The sequence below is a fragment of the Hyla sarda genome, chromosome 11 (genome assembly GCF_029499605.1).
Source record: "Hyla sarda isolate aHylSar1 chromosome 11, aHylSar1.hap1, whole genome shotgun sequence".
NCBI classification, from domain to species: Eukaryota; Metazoa; Chordata; class Amphibia; order Anura; family Hylidae; genus Hyla; species Hyla sarda.
Window position 1 is genome coordinate 37,987,347 of NC_079199.1, and position 27,700 is coordinate 38,015,046.

The 27,700-nt window shown below is 42.5% G+C and overlaps 1 protein-coding gene across 4 annotated transcripts in view; it reads left to right on the forward strand.

Annotated features, from left to right (window-relative positions):
- The window catches only part of SLC35F4 (solute carrier family 35 member F4), a 276,300-nt gene that overhangs the window by 135,149 nt on the left and 113,451 nt on the right, over window positions 1-27,700 (forward strand). For 2 of the 4 annotated variants that reach the window (XM_056545540.1, XM_056545541.1), the window contains exon 2: window positions 25,896-26,087. The exons of the other annotated variants lie outside the window; for them this stretch is intronic. In XM_056545540.1, the coding sequence (XP_056401515.1) occupies window positions 25,896-26,087 (192 nt within the window). The remainder of the gene's footprint in view (window positions 1-25,895; window positions 26,088-27,700) is intronic. 4 annotated transcript variants of the gene reach the window in all.

Sequence of the window (27,700 nt, forward strand, 5' to 3'; positions counted from 1 at the left end):
CCGTGATCGACAGTAATCAGACCCGGAGCGAACACGCTCCCGGGACTGATTTTAATGGGGTGCGGCGTGCAAGATCACTGGGGTCCCCAGCGGCGGGACCCCCGCAATCAGGCATCTTATCCCCTATCCTTTGGATAGGGGATAAGACGTCTAAGCGCCGGAGTACCCCTTTAAAGGGGTACTCCGGTGAAAAACTTTTTTTTTTTTAAATCAACTGGTGCCAGAAAGTTAAACAGATTTGTAAATTACTTCTATTAAAAAATCGTAATCCTTCCTGTACTTATTAGCTGCTGAATACTACAGTGGAAATTATTTTCAGTTTGAAACACAGAGCTGTCTGCTGACATCATGAGCACAGTGCTCTCTGCTGACATCTCTGTCCATTTTAGGAACTGTCCAGAGTAAAAGGAAATCCCCATAGCAAACATATGCTGTTCTGGGCAGTTCCTAAAATGGACAGAGATGTCAGCAGAGAGCACTGTGCTTGTGATGTCAGCAGACAGCTCTGTGTTTCAAAAAGAAAAGAATTTCCGATGTAGTATTCAGCAGCTAATAAGTACAGGAAGGATTAAGATTTTTTAATAGAGGTCATTTACAAATCTGTTTAACTTTCTGGCAGCAGTTGATTAAAAAAAAAAAAGTTTTTCACCGGAGTACCCCTTTAAGCTTCAGCTACGGTCCTGCTTGGGGCATGGGCGGAGCTTAGTGACATCACCGCTGCTGCTCCCTGTTCCCTAGTCCCGGCAGCTCAATTGGGCTGATTGGGACCATCGCGGTGAAATGGCGATGTCCCGATCAGCTAAGACGCAGCCTTACCTGCCTGCTGCGCGTCCAATCGCCGAATGATTGCTGAGATCCAGGCAGGAGCGGTCAATCAGCGATAACACTGATCAATGCTATTGTATATCAAAGCATTGATCAGTGTAGGAAATCAGTGTGTGCAATGTTACAGCCCCCTAAGTGTGAAAAGATCATTTAACCCCTTCCCTAATAAAAGTTGGAATTACCCCCCTTTTCCCATTTAAAAAAAACAAAACTGTGTAAATAAAAATAAAAATAAACATATGTGGTATCGCCGCGTGCGTAAATGTCCGAACTATAAAAATATATCATTAATTAAACTGCACGGTCAATGGCGTACGCACCAAAAATTTCCAAACTCCAAAATAGGGTATTTTTGATCACTTTCTATACCATAAAAAAATTTATAAAAGCGATCAAAAAGTCAGATCAAAACAAAAATGGCACCAGTAAAAACTTCAGATCCTGGCGCAAAAAATGAGCAGTCGTACTGCCCCGTACGTGGGAAAATAAAAAAGGTTATAGGAGTCAGAAAAGGACAATTTTAAACATTTAAATTTTCGTGCATGTAGTTATGATTTTTTCCAGAAGTGCGACAAAATCAAACCTATATAAGTTGGGTATCATTTTAATCGTATGGACCTACAGAATAATGATAAGGTGTAATTTTTTTTACTGAAAAATGTACTGCGTAAAAACGGAAGCCTTCAAAAGTTACGAAATTCTGCAGTTTTTTTTTTTTAAATTTTTTCCATTTCACAGTAGATTTTTGGGTAAAATGACTGATGTCTTTACAAAGTAGAATTGGTGGCACACAAAAAAAAGCCATCATATGGATTTTTAGGTGCAAAATTGAAAGGGTTATGATTTTTAAAAGGTGAGGAGGAAAAAACGAAAGTGCAAAAATGGAAAAACCTTCTATCCCCAAGGGGTTAAGATTGAAAACAGGAGTTCATCAAGTTCAGCTTATAGCCATACTGTGTTTATACAGAACAAGGCAGAAAAAAAACCCTAAGGCCGGGTTCTCACAGCGGAAATCAACATGTAAAAGGATCCATAATATGGCGCATTTAAAGCGTATCTCTCATTTAGCAAAGCTTTTGACATGTCATACACACAAATTTGATTAGTCGGGTTCTCAGTACTGAGACATTTACCGATCTCTAGGTATAGCTGGGTGAAGTGCACAGCAGTGTGCTTCACCCCCCCCCCCCCCCTCCCCCAGCTCAGCGCTTGCTCCCAGTTATTAGAGGAGACGGGCTTCATTATAGTATATGGAGCCCATTTCCTGCAATGAGTCTGAGCAAGCGCTCTTCTCCAGGCGGTTTCTTGGGATCGGTGGGGTCTTAGCGACTGATAATGTAATTTTTTTTCTCGTAAAGTCAATAATGCTTTGAGGAGTAAATCTAGATGACAATCTCTATGAGAGCTGTACTGCATCATGTAGTCACATAACTGTCCTAGGAACGTATGTATATGTGTAAATGAGTTTTTGTGATGATTTTAAGATTTTAGATTTTGACACAAACTACACAAAGAGATTAATAACATTACCAGACATTCGAATGATAAAGATTCAGTAGAGTTGACAGCACTGACTAGAAATGAGCGAATTTTTTAAAAATTCGATTCGGCCAATTCACCGAATTTTCTCCCAAAAATGTTTTCGGTCCGAATTTATTTGTGGTGAACCGCTATTAAAAATGGCTATTTCTGGCCTACAGAGAGCCTCAATAGGGGTGTAGAACACTTTGCCTCGCTGTTGTCACAATTCGGCTTACGGGTTGTGGATCCGCTGTGTCAGCGAGGGATTGGCGTGGACCGTGCTAGTGGACCGGTTCTAAGAGGCTACTGGTTTTCACCAGAGCCCGCCGCAAAGCGGGATGGTCTTGCTGCGGCAGTAGCAACCAGGTCGTATCCACTAGCAACGGCTCAACCTCACTGACTGCTGAGAAGGCGTCGGACAGAAGGACAAGGCAGAGGCAAGGTCAGACGTAGCAGAAGGTCGGGGGCAGGCGGCAAGGTTCGTAGTCAGGATGGATAGCAGAAGTTCAGGTACACAGGCTTTGGACACACTAAACGCTTTCACTGGCACAAGGCAACAAGATCCGGCAAGGGAGTGCAAGGGAGGAGATCAGATATAGCCAGGGAGCAGGTGGAAGCCAATTAAGCTAATTGGGCCAGGCACCAATCACTGGTGCACTGGCCCTTTAAGTCTCAGAGAGCTGGCGCGCGCGCGCCCTAGAGAGCGGAGCCGCGCGCGCCAGCACATGACAGCAGGGGACCGGGACGGGTAAGTGACCTGGGATGCGATTCGCGAGCGGGCGCGTCCCGCTGTGCGAATCGCATCCCCAACGGCCATGACAGTGCAGCGCTCCCGGTCAGCGGGACTGACCGGGGCGCTGCAGGGAGAAAGATGCCGGGAGCGCTCCGGGGAGGAGCGGGGACCCGGAGCGCTAGGCGTAACAGTACCCCCCCCCTTAGGTCTCCCCTTTTTTTTGTCCGGAAACTGCCTCCCCTGGGATGAGGACACCGGGAAAGAATGGAGATTTTCCTCAACGGCAGGCAGTACAGCAGGAGTTGGAATGGGGAAGGAGGGCAGAGGGTGAAGCTTGGCACGGGGCAGGGAGACACCAGGACGGGAGCCATGGGGAGGCACAGAGGCTTGCCTGACGGGACTGGGAGGGGGGGAGAGGCACTTCCTGTGGCAGGCAGAGTCCCAGTTCTTAATCTCCCCGGTGGTCCAATCAAGGGTGGGAGAATGAAGCCGGAGCCATGGCAGACCGAAGAGGACCTCAGAGGTACAGTTGGGGAGAACGAAGAGCTCAATCCTTTCGTGGTGGGGTCCAATAGACATCAGGAGGGGTTCTGTGCGGTAACGCACGGTGCAATCCAATCTGACTCCGTTGACCGTGGAAATGTAGAGCGGCTTGACGAGACGGGTCACCGGGATGCAGAATTTATTCACAAAGGACTCCAAAATAAAATTCCCAGAGGCACCAGAGTCCAAGCAGGCCACGGCTGAAAGGGAGGAGTTGGCTGAAGGAGAAATCCGCACGGGCACTGTGAGACGTGAAGAAGCAGACTTAGAACCAAGAGACGCCACACCCACGTGAGCTGGGTGCGTGCGTGCGTTTCCCAGGCGTGGAGGACGGATAGGGCAATCCACCAAGAAATGCTCGGTACTGGCACAGTACAGACAGAGATTTTCTTCCCTACGGCGATTCCTCTCTTCCTGGGTCAGGCGAGACCGATCCACTTGCATGGCCTCCTCGGCGGGAGGCCCAGGCGTAGACTGCAAAGGATGCTGTGGGAGAGGTGCCCAGAGATCTAAGTCTTTTTCCTGGCGGAGCTCTTGGTGTCGCTCAGAAAAACGCATGTCAATGCGGGTAGCCAAATGGATGAGTTCTTGAAGGTTGGCAGGAATCTCTCGTGCGGCCAGCACATCCTTGATGCGACTGGATAGGCCTTTTTTAAAGGTCGCGCAGAGAGCCTCGTTATTCCATGATAACTCGGAAGCAAGAGTACGAAATTGGATGGCGTACTCGCCCACTGAAGAATTACCCTGGACCAGGTTCAACAGGGCAGTCTCGGCAGAGGAGGCCCGGGCTGGCTCCTCGAAGACACTCCGGACTTCAGCGAAGAAGGACTGGACTGTGGCTGTGGCAGGATCATTGCGGTCCCAGAGCGGTGTGGCCCAAGACAAGGCCTTTCCTGAAAGAAGGCTTACTACGAACGCCACCTTAGACCGTTCTGTAGGAAACAAGTCCGACAACATCTCCATATGCAGGGAACACTGAGACAAAAATCCACGGCAGAGTTTAGAGTCCCTATCAAATTTGTCCGGCAGGGACAAGCGGAGGTTAGGAGCGGCCACTCGCTGCGGAGGAGTTGCAGGAGCTGGCGGAGGAGATGGTTGCTGCTGTAGCAGAGGCAGAAGTTGCTGTAACATGGCAGTCAACTGCGACAGCTGCTGTCCTTGTTGGGCAATCTGCTGCGATTGCTGAGCGACCACCGTGGGAAGATCAGCGAGACTTGGCAGCGGCACCTCAGCGGGATCCATGGCCGGATCTACTGTCACGATTCGGCTTACGGGTTGTGTCAGCGAGGGATTGGCGTGGACCGTGCTAGTGGACCGGTTCTAAGAGGCTACTGGTTTTCACCAGAGCCCGCCGCAAAGCGGGATGGTCTTGCTGCGGCAGTAGCAACCAGGTCGTATCCACTAGCAACGGCTCAACCTCACTGACTGCTGAGAAGGCGTGGGACAGAAGGACAAGGCAGAGGCAAGGTCAGACGTAGCAGAAGGTCGGGGGCAGGCGGCAAGGTTCGTAGTCAGGATGGATAGCAGAAGTTCAGGTACACAGGCTTTGGACACACTAAACGCTTTCACTGGCACAAGGCAACAAGATCCGGCAAGGGAGTGCAAGGGAGGAGATCAGATATAGCCAGGGAGCAGGTGGAAGCCAATTAAGCTAATTGGGCCAGGCACCAATCACTGGTGCACTGGCCCTTTAAGTCTCAGAGAGCTGGCGCGCGCGCGCCCTAGAGAGCGGAGCCGCGCGCGCCAGCACATGACAGCAGGGGACCGGGACGGGTAAGTGACCTGGGATGCGATTCGCGAGCGGGCGCGTCCCGCTGTGCGAATCGCATCCCCAACGGCCATGACAGTGCAGCGCTCCCGGTCAGCGGGACTGACCGGGGCGCTGCAGGGAGAAAGACGCCATGAGCGCTCCGGGGAGGAGCGGGGACCCGGAGCGCTAGGCGTAACAGCTGTAACTAGCAGAGGGAGTGTTCTGGGTTAGTGAAATTACACTGTTATTCAGTATGACATGGAGATTAGAGGCATCGCTATTAGAATCACTGTCGCAGAGTCTGGAGGTGGCATCAGTATGAGGAGACCATATAGTGGCTGAATGACACAGCGTGGAGGTGGCGGCAGCATGAGGAGACCCTATAGTGGCTGAATGACCCAGCCTCGAGGTGGCAACAGCTGAGAAGACCAGAGGGCCTCACAATTGAAAAGATTAAAGATATTTTATAACATTTAAATTGTAGATTTCAAATAGATGAACCTAAAAAAGTTTTATTTAATGTGCTGGCAGCAGGAGGAGACCACATGGCGGTACAGTAACACAGCCTGGAGGTGGCAGCAGCAAGAGGAGACCATATAGTGAATGAGTGACACAGCCTGGAGTTAGCGGCAGCAAGAGGAGACCATATAGTGGCTGACTGACACAGCCTGGAGGTGGCGGAAGCATGAGTAGACCATATAGTGGCTGAATGGCACAGCCTGGAGTTGGTGGCAGAAAGTGGAGACCATATAGTGGCTGAATGACACAGTCTGAAGGTGGCGGCAGCATGAGGAGACCATATTGTGGCTGAATGACCCAGCTTGGAGGTGGCAACATCCTGACGAGACCATAGGGCCTCACAAAAGATTAAAGATATTTTTAACTTTTAAATTGAAGATTTAAAATAGATGAACCTAAAAAGTTTTCTTTAATGTGCCAGCAGCATGAGGAGACCGAATGGCGGTACAGTGACACAGCCAGGAGGTGGCAGCAGCAAGAAGAGACCATATAGTGGCTGAATGGCACAGCCTGGAGATGGCAGCAGCAAGGGGAGAACATATGGTGGCAGAGTTGCACAGCCTGGAGCTGGCATCAGCATGAGGAGAACATATGGTGACAGTATAAGACAGCCTGGAGCTGGCATCAGCATGAGGAGAACATATGGTGGCAGAAGGAGACAGCATGGATGTGGCATCAGCAGCATCAGGAGTCCTGAAAGTGAGACGGTGGCAGAGTGGGGCTGTGGGTGGCAATACCAGTACCCGGTGACGAATGTTGGTGAAAAAAGGAGAACTTGGCATCAGATGTGTGTAGAGGATCAGAATAGTAGCTGAGGAAGGTAGGCAGAAGAAAACTGTTTCTTTTGTAAAAGTTTTAGTGTGCACAAGTAAGTATTGAGGATATGCATTACGTAAAACTTAATTTTTAATAATATTCTTAGGATAAAATATATGTACTAAAAAAAAATTGGGAACTCAGACAAAAGGAAAGGTGTGCAAAAAACATAATGTGCCACCTACACCACCAAGTATTGATGTGATGCAAACACCTCTAAAAGGTGGAAGAGAACAACGTATGGTCCATTGTAACCAGTGGGGTAAAAACTTCCCCTGTAAGGCCCTACTCTCGCATTATTAATTCCCTTCATGGCAAGTGTTATTCGCCCTAAAATGGGCGGCCCCACACAGGAACCTCTGCCTATTTCCATCTACAAATACTGCCATTTCCCAGGGTTTTCAGGTGGAAATAGGGATTGGTTCCTGTGTGGGGCCACCCTTTTTAAGGGGTTACTGCACTACCAATGTCTGGAATACTGAGTTCCTAATGCTGTGTGCGGGCTTCCGTGTTCACGCCCGCCCCCTCATGACATCACGCCCCGTCCTGTAACGTCACGTCCAGCCCCCTCAATGCAAGTCTATGGGGCAGGCCGTGACATCACGAGGAAGCCTGCACACAGAGTTAGGAACTCAATGTTCCAGATGCTGGGGAGCGGAGTAAACCTTTAAGACGAGTAACACTTTCCTCGAAAAGGTGGAAGGGAACAACGTATTGTCCATTGTAGCTGGTGGGGGTTAAAACTTCCCCTGTAAGGCCCTACTCTCACCCTGTTAGTTCCCTTTTTGGCAAGTGTTACTCGCCCTAATATGGACGGCCCCACACTGGAAACTCTCCCTATTTCCACCAAAAAACCCTGGAAAATGGCAGCAGATGTGTACTTTTGGCTGGCCTTTCACAGTAACTAGGCCCTTAGGACTATAATAGGAACAAAATGGTACACCAAGTAGATGTACGTACGTGGTATGCACTCCACTACGGAGTGTACAATGCACTCCATTACACTTAAAATAGTGTTTGTCTTGAACAGCAGCAGGTGTGTACTTTTGGCTGGCCTTTCACAGTAACTAGGCCCTTAAGACTTTAACAGGAACAAAATGGTACACCACCTATGTACATACAGGTTACACTTAAAGGGGTACTCCAGTGGATAACAATTTTTTTCATATCAACTGGCTCCAGAAAGTTAAACAGATTTGTAAATTACTTCTATTAAAAAAGCTATCACGCCCCCTCCCGTAGGCTTGCATTGAGGGGCGGAGCGTGACATCACACGGGGGCGTGATGTCACACGCCGCCCGCCCTGTAGTCGCCGGTAATCAGTCCCGGAGCGAACACGCTCCGGGGACTGATTACAAACGGGGTGCCGCGTGCAAGATCACGGGGGTCCCCAGCGGCGGACTCCCTCGATCAGGCATCTTATCCCCTATACTTTGGATAGGGGATAAGATGTCTAAGCACCAGAGTACCCCTTTAACCCTACCAGTACTTATCGCCTGCTGTATGCTACAGAGGTAGTTGAGTTGTTCTTTTCAGTCTGACCACAGTGCTCTCTGCTGACACCTCTGTCCATGTCAAGAACTGTCAAGAGTAGGAGTAAATCTCCATAGCAAACCTCTCCTGCACTGGACAGTGCAGACACCTCTGCTGACACCTCTGTCCTCTCCTGCACTGGACATGGACAGAGGTGTCAGCAGAGAGCGCTGTGGTCAGACAGAAAATAACTATACAACATCCTCTGGAGCATACAGCAGCTGATAAGTACTGAAGGGATTAAGATTTTTTTTAAAGAAGTCATTTACAGATCTGTTTAACTTTTTGGCACCAGTTGATAAAAAAAAAAAAAGTTTTCCACCGGAGTTCCTCTTTAAGCAGCAGTAACTTGGTGCCACCACTGTTGGGTGGCAGCAATCTGAATGTTGTAACAGACCACATTCTCTTTTATTAGCTTTACAGCAGGAACATGGCCCTGCGATCTTTGTGCCTATGTCATGCCCAAAGTCTCCATGTACCCCTAGTTTATTGCCCTTGTAGGACCTGCTAAAAGAAATGAAGCAAAGGAAGTGGCAATTGCTTTTAGAAAGTGAATGACCCACTAAGCCCACCATGTCTTGGAGATTTACAACATTGTATGAGTGATGAGTGTTTCTGAGAATGATAATTGATCAGTACTGCCCCCTACATGGAGAAGGTCACATGGAGTATTACCATCCTCCAAAAAACAATGGACAGATTTCAATGTGTATAGTGTAAAGGTTGTTAATAGAGTAGACTGCCTTTGGGCAATATTTATTTTGCAGTCAAGACAAATCATTCAGTAACAGCCGTCATTGATGTCAGTGATGCCGTATGGCGGTTTTCAGGTGTTTTGAAGAGGAGGGTGAAAACTAATAGGTCGGGGTAATTGCAAGAATCCATAGCCCACTTTTGCCTGGGGGATGTCATGAGCCCCGTTCATGCCTCGCTGTGCCTCTATTAGCGGTGATTGGCTCATTTCAATTTCAAAGCCTTGCTTATAAAAAGTACAATCAGATTCCTAAAATAACCTGTAAGATTATATTGGATGCATTAAAATACATGGAATACAGCTAGTTATATTGATGGGACATTATCTAGTGTATATTTGTGTCTTAGTTATTGTGTTATAGTCAGCTAGTTAGGGGCATAACTGTAGGGCAATGTTTTCCAAACAGCAAGCCTCCAGCTGTTGCAAAACTACAACTCCCAGCATGCTGGGAGTTGTAGTTTTGCAACAGCTGGAGGGACACTATTTGGAAAACACTGCTGGAGGGAATGTTGCATATACAAGTTATATAATGGGCAGAAATAGTGTTACCCCTCATGTACACACACAAGATGGCTAAGCCTAAAAAAGTCATCTGACATGACAGGTCCGCTTGATGATACAGAGGTCCCAACCCCTAACATGGGTATAGTGATAAGTGATAAAATAATGGCTCTCTGCAACTACCACTAGGGGGAGCGTTAACGGGGTACTACGGTGGAAAACTTTTTTTTTATAAATCAACTGGCTCCAGAAAGTCAAACAGATTTGTAAATTACTTCTATTAAAAAAATCTTAATCCTTTCAGTACTTATGAGCTTCTGAAGTTAAAGGGTAGCTCCCACCATCCTATATTTTTTTTCTGTCCCTGCCTATTGCCAATCTATCCCTAACCCCCTCCCTACTTTTAATTTTTCCTTTTATTATATTAAAAAAAACTTTTTGTCTGCCTGGTAGTGTGCTCGCTCCCAGGCAGACTTCCACAGCAGGCACCACATCACTGATGCCTGCTGGGGACAACACTTCCGCCCTTAGTTTAGCTACACAGGGTGCCTCCAGCTGTTTCACCACTACAACTCCCAGCTTGCCCTGACATCTATTGGCTGTCAGGGCATGCTGGGAGTTGTAGTAGTGAAACAGCTAGAGACACCCTGTGTAAATAAACTGTAAGTTAGTGCCATGCGGCTCTACGGCGCTAGCCCGTTCCCTCCTTCAAACCCCCATACCCCATTCCCTCCATCACCCCGTTCCCTCCATCACAACCCCCCCCCCCCGCCCGCCCACATATCCCGTTCCCTCCATCACAAACCCCCCGCCCCGCATACCCCGTTCCCTCCGTTCTGATACCTGCAGAGTTCGGCAGCGGGCGTGCAGGGACAGTGGTAGTGACGACATGTGCGGGAGGAGTGGCTTCCCAGCCAGTGGCCGGGGAGCCAATGCGCTCGCTCCTGCCTGTCTGATTGACAGACAGGGAGCGAGAGCAGCCTAAAGGAAAAAGGACTGATTGCCAAAATCAGTCCTTTTTCAGCCGGGACGTCACGCCAGGCTGCAGCCAGCCACTAGGAGGGTGACCCCTAGTGGCCGGTTTTTAAACGTAAATTTCACCCTGATAATAAAAAAAAAAATAATGACAATATATTAGAGGTATGTTGTAGTACATAAGTACTACAACATATCAAAAAATAAAGTTGGTGACAGTGCCCATTTAAGGTTGTTCTATTCTGTCTAAGTGCTCTCTGATGACACGTGTCTCGGGAACTGCCCAGTTTAGAAGAGGTTTGCTATGGGGATTTGCTTCTAAACTGGGCGGTTCCTGAGACACATGTCATCAGAGAGCACTTAGACAGAAAAGAACAACCTTAACTTCAGAAGCTCATAAGTACTGAAAGGATTAAGATTTTTTAATAGAAGTAATTTACAAATCTGTTTAACTTTCTGGAGCCAGTTGATATATAAAAAAATTTTTTTTCCTGGATAACCCCTTTAGTTTTTTTTTATTTCTTTTTTGTGTTGTTCACAGTGCTCTCTGCTGACACCTGATGCCCGTATCAGGAACTGTCCAGAGCAGGAGAAAATCCCCATAGCAAACCTATGCTACTCTGGACAGTTCCTGACACGGACAGAGGTGTCAGCAGAGAGCACTGTGGACAACACAAAAAAGAAATTCAAAAAGTAAAAAATTTCCTCTGTAGCATACAGCTGCTAAAAAGTACTAAAAGGATTACGATTTTTTAATAGAAGTAATTTACAAATCTGTTAAACTTTCTGGCACAAGTTCATAAAAAAAAAAAAAAAAGGATTAGTGCATTTTGTTCATAAATTTTACAACCAAGTTTGACCTAACATTACTCACGGCAGCTCATGGGGATGGCAGTGGGGTCTGTCGTAGTGCTGACTGAATCAGCACTCGAAATCACCGCCTGGAATTATTCCGTACGGAAATTCCGTAGTGTCTACCAATGCTCCAAATGTATCAGACAGCGCCATTGTGATAAATGTGACACCTTTTTGTACTGCCTAGTCTAAGAATATACACTGTCTATGTATAAGACAGGATTACCTAATCAAACTCATTATCTATGCCAGGGATTTGGAGCTCTGTATATGACAAATGGAACTCCAACTGGTATAAATATATATTAGGAAATGAATCTGCGTATAATAATGGACCTATTTAGATTACAACAATGGCATTTAAGGCTGAACATCCTCAACTAGTATTAGATCCCAAACACCAGCTCTTTAAAACCTGAAGTGACATAACTCCATTTAAAGGTGCAAACCAACAGAGGTTTCGGGAGTCCGACCCAACTAGAGTGCCTTCAGCTGTTGGAAAACTACAACTCCCATGCTGGGAGTAGTAGTTTTGCAACAGCTGAATTTGTAATCCAAAAATTCCCCAAGGATTCCCAGGGTTAACAATCTTTACCAATTTCCTTATGGGCCTAAGCCCAACCGGGACTAGATCCCTATTTCTAGGGAACCCCCCCCCCCTAAAATTTCAATTTTTATTTGTTTCTCACTTAAAATAAAAAGTAATCACCCTGTGTATTCATATATACAGTGACATGGAAATTAAAATTACAAAGGGGGAAAGGAAATCCTTTTCTGGGGGGCTATCTTAGTCCACTCCTTTGTTTTGGAGTTTATTGCAGCAATACCATACTTCTGAAATATCCCTATCAAGCCTGTAATTTTTTTTTTTTACTGAGAAACAAATAAAACATTTAATTTTAGGGGGGTTCCCTAAAAATAGGGATCTAGTCCGGTTGGGCTTAGGCCCATAAGGGAATTGGTAAAGATTACAACAGCTGAAGGCTGATTGGGAAACATCCATTTGAAGGCCCCTTTATCCTAATATTTGTCCATTCATCCCAAGTCATCTGTCCTACCTTTTCACATGTCTAACCTGTCCAAATGTCTTCTCACGCATTGCGCAAAATAAAGGGTCATGAGGGAATCTTGTGTTAAATGTATTTAGCGTGATTCTACCTTCAGCATACAGTAAAGGTTATATCTTGCACATTAATGCTTCGTTTTGCATATAAATCATATTTATGATGACTTAAGGGCCGTAATACCCAGACACGTCCTGACCCCTGGAGGTGCCCAGCAGCCACTTTGAAAGCGGTGAAAAAAAAGTAGAGGTCATTGAAAGTGTCGGTTGAATTCAGATGAGCTGTAAACTGCTTAGAAGGGAATGTGAACGTTTGCATTTGTGTCAGTCATGAGGACAACTCAATAGAGCTCGAGTAAAAATGCCTAAATCAAACCCAACAGCTACATACAACTGTTTATACCAGAGAGATCTCATCAAATCATAAAAACGCATAATCTAGTCATAAATCAGATTTGAACATGCAGATAGATAGAATAAAATCCTTAAATGGGTTTTCCAGGACTGTGATATCGATGGTCTGTCAACAAGACCACCAGGATCTGATCAGGGGAGGCCTGACTTCAGGAACCCCTGCCGAAAACGTCATGTTCCATAATTGGATAGAATCTAAAGAGAACATTTAGGTATCCTAATTCAAGTGTTAAAGAAATATACAATATCACTGACAATTGGACACAATAGTGTCCTATAGCTATTTTCTACCAGAATAACACTAAACCATGTAGCTAAAAATTTACAATTTTATTAAATCCTCATTAAAAAACCCAATAACAATACTATAAATAATTAGTATCAATACAAAAGAAAGAAGAAGTTCTCCTATGATGAACAACTGTACATCCCAACGCGTTTCCCCGTGTATCTTATGATATACAACGGTTCATCAGGGGATGACAACAACAGTATAAAAATATATACCTAATAAGCACAGAGATATGGAGGAACAATATATATATAGATAGCGTGCAACACATGGACAAAGGCACAACTTAATGCACAGAAGATGGGAGGACAATTAGAACTATACATATTTATAATACATCAAAGCAAACATATATACAGTACAAAGCACATGAATGCAGACAAACGATAGCAAGGCTTATTTGTGGCTTCATTTGAATATCCTCCGACTGAGGTAGCGACCTCTAGGTAGTTGGATAGCAAAAAACGAGGTCACTGATAGAGTGAGGACCCTAAGATAAGGGCTCCTCCACAAAAAGAGAGAGAAAGGCTTAACAGATGGCCCCCTGGAATAAAGACCTGATAATAGTTGCTTCTTTACTACAGATAGCTCCGGACCACAATTGTCCAATCACCAGGATCCTATATGACCCTCCAATTTTTTTAGATAAAGTATTCAGATAATAATACCACCTAGGTAAAAAAGCAACCTCTATGATGTCCACATAACCACAGTTTGTCCAAAAGATGTCCAGCCATTATCCATGTGTTGTTACCCCATATCAGAATGCCATAAGCATGAAACGTCCGTCTGCGGCTGGATCGCCATTGAACTTTCTCCTGCACAATGACTGAAGTAGACTTTTAAGTCAATATTGTGCAATATTATGATATTCTTATGGTCAAAACCACAGAAACTAAAGCTTTGAAAACGTCATGTTCCAAGATTGGATAGAACCTAAGGAGAAAATCAAGATTCTCTTTCAAGTATTAAAGAAGAATTTCCATCATATCCTGGTGATAAGCCTTCACTTTATGATCTGTGGGGGTCCAGAGAAGTGAAACATGAGATCCTATTGACTTTTGTCTTGCACAGTGACTGAAGTACAATTTTAAGTCAATATTATGCAATATTATGCAACATACACAAGAAGGTAAGTGGCACACAGGGGTAGCTTAAAAGTAAAATCAAGGCCTTTATTCAGTGTATATTAACACATAGCAAGGGGAGGACATAAATGCAGCAGGCGAATAAATTGGGCAACAATTGTTTCACACAAGTCGTGAGCTTCTACTGGCCCCTGTCTGAAAGTTGCCTAGAAAAGGTGTATTTCTGTGGAAGAGGCTTCAGCCTCTAATGACCCGCTAGGTCCACCCACCTAGATCCCCTATGCTGCAACGTCAGACACCTAACAATACAAATGCTGGTCACAAAAATTATAACATATGTATAACACCTACTATGTAAAAGTACAAGAAATATTACAGAAAAGAACTCAGATCATTCCGGTCATTTAGACTAATTGGACCCAGTGCATTTAAGCGTAAAATCCATTTTGCTTCGGCCTGGAGCAGCAATTGGTCACAGTGTCCACCTGACCTAGGAGATCTTATTCTTTCTATAGCAGTATATTTCAATACGGAGGTGTTATCTTCACGCGTTTCTACTATGTGGGATATTAATCTCGGGGCTCCTTTCCCAGTATGGATAGAGTACAGGTGTTCTCTCACCCTGACAAACAATTTTTGTCTAGTTTTTCCCACATAGTTTTCTACTATGTGGGAAAAACTGATGGAAATTGTTTGTCAGGGTGAGAGAACACCTGTACTCTATACGTTCCTTGAGAAAGTCATTTTGACGAAACGTGCGTCGAAACGGGAGGTGACTGGGTGTAATATGGGTGAGTCCTTTACTTATTGAATATTTATTGTTTACTGTTACCTACAAAGGCACTTTAATGTAGGATGTAGGAGATGTAGGAAGCATACTAGCCCATACAATATAGTGCACTCCACTCCGGGTTTATACTATTATAGTGCAATATTGGGCATACAGCAATACCTGTACTCTACCTCTTTTTCCCCTCCTCACCCTGTTGTACAATCATGTGTCATTATATCATGGTTAATTGATTTTGGATTGTGAGACGAACGTCATCAGGACCTGAAAGGAAACCCCGGAATTCCCCTTTAAGGACTGCAACACATCTTGATGTAGGTAAACAGGGCTGTGTTGTAGTTCCCATTAAAGTGCAGTGGTTGGAAGCCTTGTCAAGTGCTGTACTATCAAAGATAACTAAGTACTCTAGCAGTCCCAAAGTCTATGAGTGGAGCTAAAATACGTAACTTAATCTCCAGTCTATTTAAACAGGGGACTCCTTGGGACTCCCGTTTTTGTAATTAGTGGGGGTCCCAGTTGTCAGACCCATATACCCATCCACAGAATAACCCTTTTAGCAAAGTTCAGGAAGATTCATGTTCCACATATGCCACATAGTCATTCACAGTAATACCCATCACAGTAATACCCATACATCCCAGAACCATCACTGTATTCAACAATGTCTCCAATTTCTTAGAGCCATCTTGAAAATTGTATTTTATAGTAATAACATTTTATAGAAGTTATTATATTATCTAGTCATGTGTGTGTACTTACTATTGATGTGCATAACTATAAATAGATTATTATAATTCAGATTAATACTTTTTTATTATACATCATGTATATGGTCACTCCTGACTTGAGTGTGTCTATGTATTATTTGCATTATTATTATTATAATCATCCTTAGATTCTTTCTACTAAACTAAGTTTTATCACGTTCCGGCAGTGAATGTGCATGTTATAAAGCAAAGTCCTCTGGTCATGACGTTCATCCTTTAGCCTGAGCAGAGAGGGACATCTCTGGAGGACTCTGCTCATCTGAGCCTTAGAATGATCCATTGGCATGGTCGATTGATTTCGATGAACGCTTTGTAAGGCTTCATTTCTCATCATCTGTGGCTTCTCCTAGTGACAGCAGTGTGTCATGGAGGTCCCAGCAGTCCGTGACTCTGCAGTAGGCTTATCACTGGAGGACCTGTTCTCTGCCAAGGGATTGTCCAAGCAGACAGCACGTGTTTTCTCATTTGGATTCTAATGCCATATGTGCTGCCGGTATGGGATGATGTCGAAAGCTTTTGTCTAGAATTGTCCATATTAAATAGGGTCCACCTAGTAATATGATCTTGTTTAGTTTAATTGTGCGATAATACTATTATAAATCGTATCTCCTCACGCTACTTATCTCTTCCGAGTCTTTGCAAGCTGCATTGTGAATTCACAGATTAGACAGTACACGTCCCATTCTCTTTCCCGTCAAGATGCAGACTTCAGATTTACTGTTTCATGATCTGCGAATGACATTCCCGAAGGCTTTCTAGCTTTGCGTGTATCAAAGAACGTAGATGGATTACCGCACCGTATGCATCCTCTAGACTCTTAAATTTTTTTTCCCGCTGCCATGGGGAATTTCCTAAGAGCTCTAGAGTATTTTGCATTATGAAGCTGGTAAACCGGATAAAATTGGATAGTAACTCATATTGAGTTAGGTGAGACGTCCAACACAATGAGCGATTAAGCATGACTACTGATGCAAGGCACGTAAAAAATAATCATAATAATGACGATTTGCATTGCTGCATTTCATATGATTAAGCCGGGTGTCATGCATTTTTCATAAGCTGAACTGCTTCCAGTACTTAGAGACCGTCACGCGTTTTTGTGTGATTTTCCAAACTGTGTGAGAAAAACAGAAGACGTACTTGGCATTAAAAGTCCATTTAGTCTCAAGGTTTTACAATCGCCTTCAAGGTCAGAAATCACTGAAGAGAGAAAATAGATTCATTTATCTGTTTGATAATAATAATGGAGCAATGGCTAAATGTATCCATTATATTAGATCTGATGAGAACATTACGGAATGTATTCAGCAATGAGCACATGAAAATAGGACTTTGTTCAGACACTTCAGATGAAAATGTTTTGAATGCTTAGACAACTTGATATGTGAGTTAAATAAGGTTGCTTTGCTTTTCTGTTTAGCCCCTTCTGTTGTTTAGTTTGTGACATCCCTTGCTTTCTCTGTCTGTCATATAATGCGTATGGCCAGGTCAAATGACGGTGAGTTAAAATGACCAAAAGAGACAACACCAAAAAAGTCTGCACACACATCAGAAATACTCAAAAAAAAAAATATTGAATAATATTTGGATAAAAAATGTATACATAAAAATTGTAAATACACACAATAGTCCTGGGGCGCAGCCCAGAGCATAAAGAACCCTTAATGAAAAACTCTCCTGAAACGTAACTTTTATTCTGTTACTAAAATGTGACAAAAATGTAAAAAAATGTAATGCTGCACACTAAAATGGTGCTTGAAAAAAAAAAAAACACAATTATTTGTGTTATCCAATGTAACTGAGGCTGCAGTCCTCAAAAGAGATGCAGACAATACTGATGAATTAAAAACACTCAAACTTGCCCCTTACACTCAAACTTACACTATCATCAGGAGGCATTTTGTGATGTAAAATTAGTAAAGGCACCGAGAAGATTAAAGGAGAACTCCAGCCAAAATTAACTTATCCCCTATCCGACCGCTGTGACTCCCCCGTTCCCCACGATCTCCGGAATGGGAACGGCTCTCAGTGAGGAGAGTGCCCCCCCACGATCAGCTACTTATTCCCTATCCTGTGGGTAGGGCATAGGTTCATTTTGGATGGAGTTCTCCTTTAATAGACAACGCACCAAGAAAAGACTGAACAATGGCCACTCATGGTAAAACGGTGATATAGTAAAGAAAGTACTTAAGAGCTGGATTATGAGGTCACATTTAATCATTAGCACTACTAACAATCAATAAAACCCAGATAGCATATAGATATATGAAAAATAGAACCAGAGAGACAAAATGTAGTTGTTTGATATATGCAAAGTCACGCCCACCCTCTGATGAAGCGCCCCATAGCGAAACGCGTATAGGGATAAGTGTACACAGGTTGGACTTGACTTCTGTTTTTCATATATCTATGTAGTATCCGGGTTTAATTGTGTGTAATGCTGTTGCTTACATATGCCCTTATTATCCAGCTGTTTAGTACTTTCTTTACTATATACCTGTTTTACCTTGAGTAGCCATTATTCAGTGTTTCCTTGGTGGATTGTCCATTGATGTGCATGGTTCCTTTACTATTTTTATGTGCACATTTTTTATCAAAATATTTTTCAGTAACGATTGATGTTTTTTTTTTTTTTTTTAGTATGTATGCACACTTTTATGGTGTTGTATATGTGATTTTAGACAGTAACTAGTTTTAAACTAGGATTTTTTGGTGACTAATGGGCAAAAGATGAAGCATAATACAGATAGGGATAGATTTTAAAGGGGTACTCCAGTGGAAAACTATATTTTTTTTTTTAAATCAACTGGTGCCACAAAGTTAAACAGATTTGTAAATTCATTCTATATAAAAATCTTAATCCTTCCAGTACTTATCAGCTGCTGAGGAAGTTCTTTTCTTTTTGAATTTCTTTTCTGTCTGACCACAGTGTTCTCTCTGTTGACACCTCTGTCCATGTCAGGAACTGTCCAGAGCAGGATAGGTTTGCTATGGGGATTTTCTGGACAGTTCCTGACATGGACAGAGGTGTCAGCAGAGAGCACTGTGGTCAGACAGAAAAAAAAATTAAAAAAGAAAAGAACTCCCTGTGGATCATACAGAATCTGATAGGTAGTGGACGAATTATGGTTTTTAAATAGAAGTAATTTACAAATATGTTTAACTTTCTGGCACCAGTTGATTTAAAAAAAACATTTTTCCATTCAAGTACCCCTTTAAAAAAAGAATTTCACATTCATTTCAAATAAAAAGTTTCTTAAAAAGTTACGTATGACACTCCAAGGCGGTGTTTCCCAACTAGGGTGTCTCTAATTGGTGCAAAACTACAACTTCCAGCATGCCCGGACAGCCTTTGGCTGTCCGGGCATGCTGAGAGTTGTAGTTTTGCAACAGCTGAAGGCACCCTAGTTGGGAAAGCTTACTCTGAGGGCTCTTAGGTTTTAATTTATTTTTTATTTTCTACATTGATCCTATGCAGTACATTATAAGCCATGGGAGATTCATGGCTTTGTATGGCTATTACTGGTGGCTTCTGGGTGGTACTACCTCTTAGTTTTAACAATTTGTTTGGTCCTTGGCGAATGCCACTGGGACCAGTCAAAAGTTGTTAAAAATCATAGGTGTCCTGCTATGTAATATAATATAAATTAGAATTGGCTGCGCTTTTTATTTTTCATTAAATCAAATATTTACTGAACATTTCTTGAATAAACAACAAAGATACTTAAAGGGGTACTCTGGAGGCCCCCCCAAAAAATGTTTTCAAATCAGCTGATGCCAGAAAGTTATACAGATTTGTAAATTACTTCTATTTATACATTTTAATCCTTCCAGTACTTATCAGCTGCTGTATGCTCCAGAGAAAGTTGTGTAGTTCTTTACAGTCTAACCATAGTGCCCCCTGCTGCCACCTCTGTCCATTTCAGGAACTGACCAGAGCAGGAGAAACTCCCCATAGCAAATTTTCTGCTCCAAACAGTCCCGGACACAGACACAGGTGCCAGCAGAGAGCACTGTGGTCAGACTGGAAAGAACTGCACAACTTCCTCTGAAACATACAGCAGCTGATAAGGACTAAAGGAATAAGATTTTTAAATGGAAGTGATTTACAAATCTGTATCATTTTCTGCCACCAGTTGATTTGAAAACTTTTTTACCCCTTTGGAGTACCCCATTAAAGCATACCAGAAAATATGAGGGTAAATAAACTCGTGATTTTTGGGGCTATTCATCGTGATCGTGATGAGTCTTATTGCAAATGAGCCCAGGTAAATCCAGTCCATGTCCTGTTTATCTAGTCAGTCAAACAGGGTAAGCAAATACAAGCGGGCTGTTGGGCAGTGATAAAGAGGACCTGGGATGGACTTATTTGGGCTCTTGCCATATTGGGACCGCCCCCTGGGCACTTGAGCCTCATTTGCATAATTTCAAAATGGCTTATATCTCAATACGGGAAAGGACTATGGATAGAAATAAAAAAGATATGCGCAGGATTCTTATGACTAGTCTTATCTAGCCATGTTCTTTTTTTAACACCCATGTTTGTCTGCTGACAGGTTCGCTTTAAATCTCATAATATCCTATTTTGTACATTTTCATAGAGATGGGGGTGTAAGGCAGATTATTTTTTATATTTACGTCACATGACCAGATGTTACTTTCCTTCAATGAGGTGACATGTTGCAAAATAATGTGTGAATTGTTGTGAATAACGCCAACAGTTTTCTGTGAGGTTTTGGTAACAAAAGAATACATTATAAGCCGGGGAACAGCTCAGCCGCCTGGTTTGCCAGTGAGAGTGACTAACCGTATTAGGCAGTCATCCCAGGGGATGTAGGTGTTTGTTTGTGCTTAGTTTAACCTGTTTCACTACAAAGAACCCTATCAGATATACAGATTTGAAATATATTTGCCACCTGCTTTAAGCATATAAAATTTGCTATTAGTCATGCACCATTACAGCACAAAGAAATACCCAAACACCTCCTTTAATATGTATGAAGAAGCGCTGAGTCTTGTCCTAAGTAACCCAGTGGTTAAGTGTCCTTGACTGCTGACTCCTTGACTATGACACAGTAAGGGTTTGCTGTGAGTAGTCTAAAACGTTTAAGCAGATATGTTGTATCATCATATTTTTATTTGCCTTTTGCACCCAAAAAATTTAAATATTTACATTTTGTTGCAACAGAGTTGCTGATTTTTTATTTATTTTTATCTTTATGTATGACACCTGGGTCCGCCCCAGGTCTGTACATCGGTAGAGAACACATCCATGGAGCTGGTTGTTTCCTACTATGTGTTTTATCTATGACCCAGCATTGTTATAGGGCCACAAAGACATTTACAGCTCTTATTCTACCCCTACAATTCCCTATTAGGCATTGATCTGTATGTAAATCCAGTTATGTGGCATCAGCAGGCACTCAACCTTGAAGAAAGGGCCATGCTTTGCATTTGACATCAGAGACGCCATGCTCATGGATGGGCAATCATACCTACATGTACCTATATGATATAGAAAACAGATAACCTGCATCACTCCAACTAAATCATTCTAAGTACTAAATAAAGAACTGCACTTGGGTATATCAGAGGAATGGAGTAAAATAAGGTTTATAATCTTCTGTCACCTCTCACTTGCTGGCTGGCAGTCATCCGATCCGAATCCAAACAATGTTATTTTCAATTTTTTTTCCATAGAACTAGAACTGACCTGATCAATCTTTTTTTTCCTTCCCTAGGGGCCCAACAAATATGTGGTTTGGGCCCCAGTTTGTTTGGGAAGGGAAACACTGGAAAATGTTATAAAATCAACTATCCATTAAGTCCCCATTACATTCATGATGAAGGATTTAAAAGGGGCTCAAGGGACCTATCTGTTTAATGGCAGTCCGGCTATCTGGTAAAAATCTGGGTATCCTTGGGGTTTTGGCCATGTGTGGTATTAGTTTTTTACCTTAAAAAAAATCTAAATTATTTTGTAATAGAAGTTGTGTAGATATGGGGTTTGCAAGAGTATAAGCAGTGAGGAGGCATCAAGCTGTAAAGAAGTTTCCAGAGGATAAGTCATCAATGTATGATGGACGGGTTGGATGGGTCCTCAATGTATGATGGATGGATTAGATAGGTCATTATTGTATTATGGATAGGTTGGATGGGTCATCAATGTATGATGGACGGGCTGGATAAGTCATTAATGTATGATGGATGGGTTGGATGGGTCCTCAATGTATGATGGATGGATTAGATAGGTCATTATTGTATGATGGACGGGTTGGATGGGTCATCAATGTATGATGGACGGACTGGATAGGTCATTAATGTATGATGGACAGGTTGGATAGGCCATCAATGTATGATGGATGGGTTGGATATGCCATCAATGTATGATGGACGGGTTGGATAGGCCATCAATGTATGATGGACAGGTTGGATAGGCCATCAATGTATGATGGACGGGTTGGATAGGCCATCAATGTATGATGGACAGGTTGGATAGGTCATCAATGTATGATGGACAGGTTGGATAGGTCATCAAAATATGATGGATGGGTTGGATAGGCCATCAATGTATGGGTTGGATAGGCCATCAATGTATGATGGACAGGTTGGATAGGTCATCAATGTATGATGGACGGGTTGGACAGGCCATCAATGAATGATTTATGGGTTGGATAGGTCATCAAAGTATAATGACGGGTTGGATAGGCCATCAATGTATGATTTATGGGTTGGATAGGCCATCAATGTATGATGGATAGGTTGGATAGGCCATCAATGTATGATGGATGAGTTTGATAGGTCATTAATGTATGATATATGGGTTCAACCCCTAGGAGCCACACCAGTCTTCTCAAATATAATGTTTATTAAGGCATAGTGTCTTATCCAAATATGCAAGTCATGTGAGTAAAATAAGCTATTCCACAAAGAAATAAACTTTAATTTTATGTGTAAAAAGCAAACAAAATAAGGTTATTTTAAACACGAAGATGCTCATTATATGACTCCACTGTGTTCAGTCCCCATTCCATATTGTTGCTTTCCTAATTGTTTTTATGTTTTTATGAATTCTTCTTGATTTATGTCACAATTTAGCAGGGCTTCTTTATTGAGCGCATTATATTCCAAAAGACTCACAGCGAAAAGTGTACTAAAGGAAAGTTTTGTCCTCTGGTTAAAAACATGTTATTATTTGTAATATAAAATGTAGAAATAGGGGACAAAGATTGATCTGTTGAGTGAAAGGAGTCTTTTTGCTGGTTTGTTGAATTTAGTAGTAATAATGGCCCTCATTTACTAAGAAAATCGGGTTGTAAGTCTATCTTGCTTTCTTACCCGACTGCTTTTTTCCCCTGGTATTTATTATTATGTCGCATCCTGTTTGTCGCACGTGGGTTTTGTTGGTTTTGGTTTCCAACTCCTCTGAGCTGTCGGGAAAAAATCCACAACAATACAACAAATTCGGGTTGGAAACCTTAATAAATACGTGGGAAAGCTCAGAAATGTCGGGTAACGCCCCTTTTTCGGGTTTGGGAGAATCCACATCGGGTCCGTCGGGAAAAAATGTTGCATGGTGTCGCAGACTGGCGCACGATGTCTGCGACATGGCGCAGACAAAGATGCGACAAAAAAAACCCGACAAAAGAGGTCGGGTTTAGAATAGTAAATGAGGGCCAATGTCTTTAACACTGTAAAAAAAATAAAAAATACTATAGCACACAGGAACATAGTAAAGTTTAAAAAAGACGAAAGTCCATCTGGTTTAAATGATGACCCTACACTGTAGATCCAGTGGAAGAAATAAATCTATAAAACTGCAGATTGTCTTACATTAAAGAGATTCCTTCCCAATGCCAAATAGGACATTCAGAATAAATAGATTGAATCAGTGACCCTTCTCCTAAAATCTGCTTCTTATACTTTTGTTTTATTGTGATATTATATCCTTCAAGAAAAACATTAAGACACCCTTGACCTCTTATTATAAATCCTCCATCATAAACTAAATTAGGTTAATAGTTACATAGATACTTAGATCCATCAGGTTCAACCTGTTTCAGACCCAGCAATTCAAAACTCCTTGGCTAATTGTAGACAGTTCTGCCTATGAAAAACACAACTCTCAATAGGCTATGTACATTGAATTCGGAAAGTTCTTAATTTCTTGAACATTTTGTTACGTTGCGGCCTTGTGCTAAAATAAAACAAAAAGCAAGCCTTTTCCCATCATTCTGAATTCAATACCCCATAATGACAAAGTGAAAACAGAATTTTAGAAATTATTGAAAATGTATTAAAAAGGAAAAACTAACATTTCACATGGACATAAGTATTCAGACCCTTTGCTATGACATTTGAAATTTAGCTCTTTAGCTCTTCTTTTCTTAATTATCTTGGAGATGTTTCTGTCCCTGGATTGGAGTGACTAGCGGTAAATTCAGCTGACTGGACATGATGGGGGAGATTTATCAAAACCTGTCCAGAGGAAAAGTTGCCCATAGTAACCAATCAGATCGCTTCTTTCATTTTGCAGAGGCCTTGTTAAAAATTAAAGAAGAAAGCTGATTGGTTGCTATGGGCAACTGGGCAACTTTTCATCTTGACAGGTTTTGATAAATCTCCCCCGATTTTTATAAAGACTCCTCTGCAGTCTCGGAAGTGCAGTTTCGTCCCCAGCAGAAAGCCGTGAAAGACACGCTCCCTTCATGTATGGAGAGGGCATGTTGGCTGCCGCGTCATGCACGGACGGATCCCGGGGGGCCCCAGTGCTCGGACCCCCGTGATCTATAACTTATTCCCTATACTTCGGATAGGGGATAAGTTATATTGCACTACAGATGTCCTTTAAGGTCTCACATATGACAATGCATTTCAGAGGACAAACCAATCCAAGATCAGCAAAGAACTGCATGTAGAGCTCAGAGACAGGATAATTTGGGGGTCTGGAGTTAGGTACAAAAGAAAATTCTGCTGCTCTGAATGTTTCCAAGAGCACAGTGGCCACCCACAAAACTTAGTAATCAGGGGAGAAGGGCCTTGGTATGAGAAGTGACCAAGAACACAATTGTCACTTTGGCGGAGCTCCAAAGATCCTGTGCGTAGATGGAAGAAATATGTAAAAATATCTGGGCCAGGACAACACAGGAATGGTTTAGGGACAATTCTGTTAATGTCCTTAAGAGGCCCAGCTAAAGCCCTGACTTGAACCTAACTAAACATCTCTGGAGAAACCTTAAAATGGCTTCCTCCAATGGTCCACATCTAAGCTTGAGAGGATCTACAGAGAACAATGACAAAAAAAAAATCCACAAATTCCAGGTGTATAAATCTTGTGGCCTCATTCCCAAGACGACTGGAGACTGTAATCACTGCCAAAGGGGCTTCAACTAAGTCCTAAGTAAAAGGTCTGAATACTTATGTCAATTAAATATATCAGTTTCCTTTTTAATAAAGTAGCAAAGATTTCTAACCTGATGTTTTAATTTGATGGGATTTTGAGTGCAGAATGATGGGGGAAAATATGATTTCTATTTTTTATTTTATTTTAGCACAAGGCCTCAACATAACAAAATGCTAAAAAGGTGAAAAGATGTGTAGACAAGTCAAAAAAGAACACTTAAGGGGATGCATGCATGGTTGCCAACACACTTCCTTACGCCTTAATCTCTTTCACAGTCCTTAATAACAAAGGATATGCATTATCCTTTTCCAATCTTGGCACAATGTTTGAAGAAAGAAGTCTATGAAGAGTCAAAACTTAACCTATATCTTCTGTAAAGACGTAGAGTTACATTGCTTCTGTCATCATGGTCTCCTTTAATGGATTCTTCTGAAACAACCGGAAGTATGAACAATACAGTCCTTTCAATATGAGTGGATATCTGCCCAACATGCCACCATGCCTATGAAGAAAAATAAGTCCACCATCATGAGTAAACATGAAGTCTTTGCAGCTATCCAGTAGTCATCTTGGGGGGAAAAAGGACAATTTGAAAAAAAAATCTACTTATGACATTAGATTTTTCAGTAGAGTGATATCAAGATATCATAGACATGCATTATCCTTCTTGGTGGGGGTTGATGTTTTCAAGACAGTGTATATTGGAGACTTATAATCTGCTGGGCAAAATTCATTCCAACTCTTTCTTCTCAGATACTTCGCACTCATCCGTTTCACGGTGTCTCTCCGGAATCACATACTCGAATTCATGTAGTAGCACAAGAAAGAAGATCTGTCATATGTCTTCAACTGAAGAATCTTCCTCTCCCATGTTTGAGCTGGAAAGTAGAAGTCCCCTTCAAAGGTTTGAATGCAGCAGATCCAACTTGGTCCAGAGTGGTTCAGGTATGACTCGTCCTATCAATACTGGCATTATGACTTTTATGATTCTTATGTTATTACAGAAGGTATTGGTGTTCTCTTTTTGGCCTTCTAATTCACCTTCTAACCAGTATTGGTCGCCATTTTAATGCAGTCGGAAGACAAGGATTCTATTTAAGTCTAACAGCTCTTCAAATGCAATAAGAACAATATTTGTGGGACTGTGGAAAGCACTACATGACTTTTTCTAAGGAAGGAACCATTCATGTAAAAAAAATATTTAACATTTTCCCTATAGTAATTTTTATACTATATGCTTGTTCAGTTCTTACCATGCAAAAAGTTCCATTGAGCCACTTTTCCAGGCAGATGTTCTTATCCACTTCTCACGGACATCAACAGGGTGAAGGCTAAGCTTGCACAGAGACTTTAGAAAATTGCATCTACGAATTTCTTGAGCTACAGAGAAAAAGAGAAAAAAAACAGCTCTGCAAGCAGGTTTCTCTAGGGTACTTTCTAATTCAGTTTTATGTTCTGATGAGATAAAAACACTGGAAAGAAATGTAGAAATTCTGAATATATTTAATTATCAGTAAAGAGATGAGTGTAGAGCTTAGTGATGGCTTAAAATAGAACTTCCAAGACTTCAACTGGGTTAGGTTTCCCATTTATAAGTCTCCCTTCTACTAAAAAAAAAAATTGTTACATAACATGGTAAGATGCCAGAAAGAAGTAGTCAAACATGGGCCAGAAGGACTAAGGACAATGAACACCATAGATCCTAGTGAATAAGCAATTCAGCCACCAGTGACCAAGATGTCTCTATGAATCAGTGTATGCTCGAGCGTCTGTAAACGGCATCGAACTACCAATTCTCTATAAGATTGCATTGTGAATGTAAAACCCCCTGATATATTCATCCTAATGCATTTTCAGGATCATTCCTTCTTTAATGTAGCTCACTGAGCATAATGTAAGAAGACGCAAACAGTAAACTAAGCCAGGGAACTAAACTCCAGACTTGTGCATTTCAAAGAGAATATTATTCACATCATCAGGGTTTCCAAAATCATAATAATCACAACAACCTTCTTCAGACTGTATTACAATGTAATATCTAGATAACAGGTATGATCATCATATAACAGATTTAGCTTTTTGTACTAATACAAACTGTACTGAGACCATTCGTGCGTGAAAGTTAAAGGGGTACTCCGTCCCTACACTTCTTATCCCATATCCAAAAGATAGGGGATAAGATGTCTAATTGCAGGGGTCCTGCCGGTGGGGACCCCCACAATGTGGGCTATGGCACCCCAGACATTCAATACACGGAGCAAACTTCTCTCCATGTCGGATGACTGGCGATGTGGGGCGGAGGCTCATGACGTCACGATCACGTCCTGCTTGTGACGTCACGGCCCTGCCCCCTCAATGCAAGTCTATGCCCCTCCCTCTATGTCCCTCCCATAGACTTGCATTGAGGGGGCGTGGTCATGACGCTCTAAATGAATGCCGGGTGCAGCAGGGCGATTGCGTGGGTCCCAAGCGGTGGGACCCACACAATCAGACATCTTATCCCCTATCGTTTGGATAGGGGATAAGATGTATAGGGGCAGAGTACCCCTGTATTTACT